At 31.2% G+C, this 5,000-nt stretch overlaps 2 protein-coding genes across 2 annotated transcripts in view; one reads left to right on the top strand and one right to left on the bottom strand.

Annotated features, from left to right (window-relative positions):
- Nucleotides 1-1,940: 1,940 nt before the first annotated feature.
- On the bottom strand, nt 1,941-2,959 carry LOC122259622 (uncharacterized). The gene is made up of 2 exons (XM_043026505.2): nt 2,917-2,959; nt 1,941-2,786 (listed from the first exon to the last, which is right to left on the bottom strand). The coding sequence occupies exons 1-2, from the start codon at nt 2,917-2,919 to the stop codon at nt 2,025-2,027; spliced, it is 765 nt and encodes a 254-aa protein (XP_042882439.2). The 5' UTR covers nt 2,920-2,959; the 3' UTR covers nt 1,941-2,024.
- Nucleotides 2,960-4,903: 1,944 nt separating this feature from the next.
- LOC122259628 (uncharacterized) overlaps nt 4,904-5,000 on the top strand; it is a 1,030-nt gene continuing 933 nt past the window's right edge. The window contains exon 1 of the mRNA XM_043026513.2: nt 4,904-5,000. This exon is cut by the window's right edge and continues 933 nt beyond it. Coding sequence (XP_042882447.2) covers nt 4,904-5,000 — 97 coding nt within the window.

The following is a 5,000-nucleotide window of genomic DNA, read 5'->3' as shown; positions in this document are numbered from 1 at the left end:
ATGATACTGCATCCTCAGGCGGTGCCACTCCTTACGACTTCGAAAATTAATTTGATTTCTTTCTGGAAGGTCTCCTTCGCCTCATGTGACATATCTCTGATGCTTAAGGGCGAGTTATTCCTGTGCGGTGGCACCTTCGGCGTCTGTAATGTGTTCTCCAGGGCAGCAATGTGAGGGCGTGGCATAGCGTCCAGTATCCTTAACTTCGCATCTGAGGTCCGCATCACGCTCGTCTGTGAGCGAAGCAAACTCAATTGACGATTGATAGCGGCAACCGTTACATAATCCGTATACACAGATGGAACCCGCGTGCATTGAACGGCACATAATAACACATTATCGTTCACGTTCTCGGACAGAAATTTTAGCATTTATTTGATTTCATTTTGCTTCTTCATGGCGTCTATAAATGTTTTTGCTTCATTCGGCTAAACAATTCTTTACTCATAATTTATTTTGTATTTCAACTTCAACACCATCATATAAATCATCACACAACAAAAAATATCGTCATGCACCATGAAATTGAGTTTGTTACGGATGAAAAACGTTCAGTTTCCTCGGGCAAGTTGTGGAGGTGAACGGGAGTCGAGTAGTCCTCACCCATTGTTATAACGCTCTTCTTCAGTAATAAAAGTCAGTATTCTTATTATGATAACGTTACTTTTTGTGTATCACATATTACTTAATTTCTATTTTTTGTGTGTTGGATGCTTAACAGTCAAAGTATATGACAAATCGACATACTCACTGTAACGGGGTCATTAGTGACATATTTCCGTATACAGCCACTGTTTAGCTGATTCTATTTTGGATTATTTTTTTAAGTACAAATACAGCACAACCTTCTCGGGTATGGTGACCGCATCTTCATGGACTTCACGACCAAAATTTACATATATAACATTTACAGTTCTATTAGAAATCTGCATTATGTACGCTGCCAGTTGTAGTGTTGCCATACTCCCGTATATATATTATATATATATATATAATATATATATATATATATATAATATATATATATATATATATATATATATATATATATATATATATATATAATATATATATATATCTGTGTGTGTATGTATATACAGCATATGTGTGTTTCTGTGTTTGTATATGCGTGTGTGCTTGTGTGTGTGTATATATATATACATACACACACATATATATATATGTATATATATATATATATATATATATATATATATATAAACATATATACAAAAATATATATACATATTTATATAAACATATATATATATATATATTATATAACATATTTATATAATATATAATATATATATAATATATATATATATATATATACAAGCATGTGAACATATATATTATATATATATATATATATATATATATATATATATATATTATATAATATATACAAGCATTTGAACATATATATATATATAATATATATATATATATATATATTATATATATATATATATATACATATATACATATATATTCATATATGTGCGTATGTGTATGTATATATATATATATATATATATATATATATATATATATATATATATATATAAATGTTTCTGTGTATATACATATAAATATACATATATATGTATATATATATATATATATATATATATATATATATATGCAAATATATATGTACAGATGTGTAAATGTATATATTTATGTGTGTACATACATACATACATACATACATATATATATATATATATATATATATATATATATATATATATATATATACGTAGGTATGCACATACATATATATATACATATATATATGCGTATGTATATGTATGTGTACACAGACATACACACGCACATTCTCTCTCACTCGTCACATCTCTCTTTTATATCTTCTATCCTCAATTATCCTTTTTTTGAAGATCAGTTTGAAAAGGAACGACATTTGAAATTGATTATCTTGTTTATACTTTATTATTTTCATTTTTTTTACCGTGGAATATTTCCTTTAGCACCCTTTTCATGGTGATTCACGACGATTATCCACGTGGGGGGCTGTAGCTGTTGGACACGCCAGCACTTCCTTGTCCACTTCCAAAGGAACCCCCAGCACCAAAGGCGCCGCCAGATGCTCCTCCAAAGCCGGAAGTGGAGCTTCCGAAGCCGTGTCCTCCTGCAGAAGCTCCAGAAGCTCCAAAGTTATTACTTGGAGCGCTGTAGCTTCCACTGACTCCACCAACGGACGCACCAGCACCACTGCCAAAAGATCCACCTGTAGATCCTACTCCACCGAAAGATCCGCTTCCAACTCCTGCACCGCCGAAGGATCCTGCACCACTACCGAAGCCTCCTGAGCTACCAAAGTTATTGCTTGGTGCGTTGTAAGTGGCACTTACACCGGCTCCTCCAACTGATCCACCTCCAATGCTTCCTCCTGAAACTCCACCAACTGATGCTCCCCCGAAGCTGCCACTTGAAGCTCCTCCAAAGGATCCGGAACCACGGCCGAAACCAGAGGCACCAGAACCTCCGAAGTTATTAGAGGGTGCGTTGTAGCTTGCACTCACTCCACCGGCGGATCCACCAGCACCTCCAAGTCCGCCTGCAGAACCGCCAAATGATCCAGCGCCGATACTCCCAGTGGAAACTCCACCAAAGGATCCATGACCACCACTACTGAAGCCTCCTCCTGCGGATCCTGCACCGCCTCCGAAGTTATTGCTTGGGGCAGTGTAACTAGTGCTGACGTCACTGTGTGCGACGCCTGCCAGCACAGCCAAAAAAACTGCGGCGCTTTGTCTCTGAAATGGTTTATAGTTTTAGAATGAACATGTCAACGACATAAGAGTAATGAATGTGGTGAGAAAAGGCGATTGCGGGCAATATCCTTGCCAGACAACTTGAAAATACATTACCGCGGAGACCTCTTACCATTGTTGCGGAAAGAGATGATACTGCAGCTTACTTCTTCAGCCTCAGCTTATATATCTACGAATGCAAACACTCAGGGACACCCACACCGGGAAACGCGCGCCACTTCTCTCCTAGAGATCAAGTTTTTAGAGAATGAATGTTTGACATGACAAGTATTTCATTTTCCAGTATTCTCTACTGACAGGTGTAAACTAAGAGAAAATGATACATTTATATGTGTATACACAGACACATACACATGCATATCCAAATATATACATAAATATATATATACACACATATATATAAATGTATATTGATTTATGTACATATATGTGTATCTATCTATCTAAATATATATGTATATACATGTACATATATATATATATATATATATATATATATATATATATATATATATATATATATGTATATTTGGAAATATTAATTTATATACTTATATACATATATATGTATATGTATGTGCACACACACACACAAACACACACACTCACACACTCACACACACACACACACACAAAAATATATATATATATATATATATATATAGAGAGAGAGAGAGAGAGAGAGAGAGAGAGAGAGAGAGACAGAGTAAATAACAAATAGAGATAAAAGAGAGTATTATGTACATACATATATATTAACAGACTTATATTCATATACATATATGTGTATTTATGTACATACATATATATGCATATAAATACTTATATATGCATATATATATATGCATATGTATATATATATATATATATATATATATATATATATATATATATATATATATCGATATATGTATATATACATATATGTATACATACATAAATATATTTACATATATGTAAATATATAAATATATGTATACATACATGAATATATTTACATGTATCTAAATATATACATATATGTATACATACATAAATATATTTACATATATGTAAATATATACATATAAATAAACACACACACACACACACACACACACACACACACACACACACACATATATATATATATATATATATATATATATATATATATATATATATATATATATACATAAATATATGTATATACATATATACATGTATATATACAAATGTGTATATATATACATATATATACATATCGATATATGTATATATATATATATATATATATATATATATATATATATATATATATATATATATATATATCATCTGTCTATAGATAAATATATATATAGAGAGATAGATAGATAGATAGATATTTATGTATATGCATACACACATATTTAAACATATACACACACACAAACACATACACACACATAAATATATATATATATATATATATATATATAATATATATATATATATGTGTGTGTGTGTGTGTGTGTGTGTGTGTGTGTGTGTGTGTGTGTGTGAGTGTATGTATGTATATGTATGTATATATGTAGATATACGTATGTTTATATACATAGATATATCTACATATATATTTTCATATAAATATAATATATATATATATATATATATATATATATATATATATATATATATATATATATATACGCACACACATATGTGTGTGCGTGTATGTTTCTAGTTTTGTGTTTGTATGTGTATCCGTGGGTGTATACATAAGTGTGTCTGTTCTTATATATCACTGTAATTTTTTAAAGCATTTCTGGTTCAAAGATGTTAAACATAAAACATTGTACAAGCAAAGGAGAACGAAAAGGTAAAATTTGTCTTTTCATTATTTCATTTGATAAAAAATACAGAAGCAGCGTTTCCCGGTGTGCGTGTCCCTGAATCTTTAGCTTGCCAGCTATATAAACTCATGCTCAGGCAGTAAGCGGCATTATCATCTCTCTACCACAACGATGGTGAGATCTCTTATCTACCAATTCATTATCTGAAAGATTACAAGCAATGAGTCTTTAAAGTATATAGATTAGGAACGTGTCTGCCATTATTATTAGTATTTTTTTTATCGTATGAAACTGTCATTTCAGAAACAAAGCGTCGCAGTTTTTTTGGCTGTGCTGGCAGGCGTCGCACACAGTGACGTCAGCACTAGTTACACTGCCCCAA

Source organism: Penaeus japonicus, unplaced genomic scaffold (genome assembly GCF_977035675.1).
Source record: "Penaeus japonicus unplaced genomic scaffold, GWHDUDI00000001_assembly GWHDUDI00000021, whole genome shotgun sequence".
NCBI classification, from domain to species: domain Eukaryota; kingdom Metazoa; phylum Arthropoda; class Malacostraca; order Decapoda; family Penaeidae; genus Penaeus; species Penaeus japonicus.
Note: the sequence above shows the minus strand (reverse complement) of the source record. Positions and strands in the feature narration are given on the sequence as shown.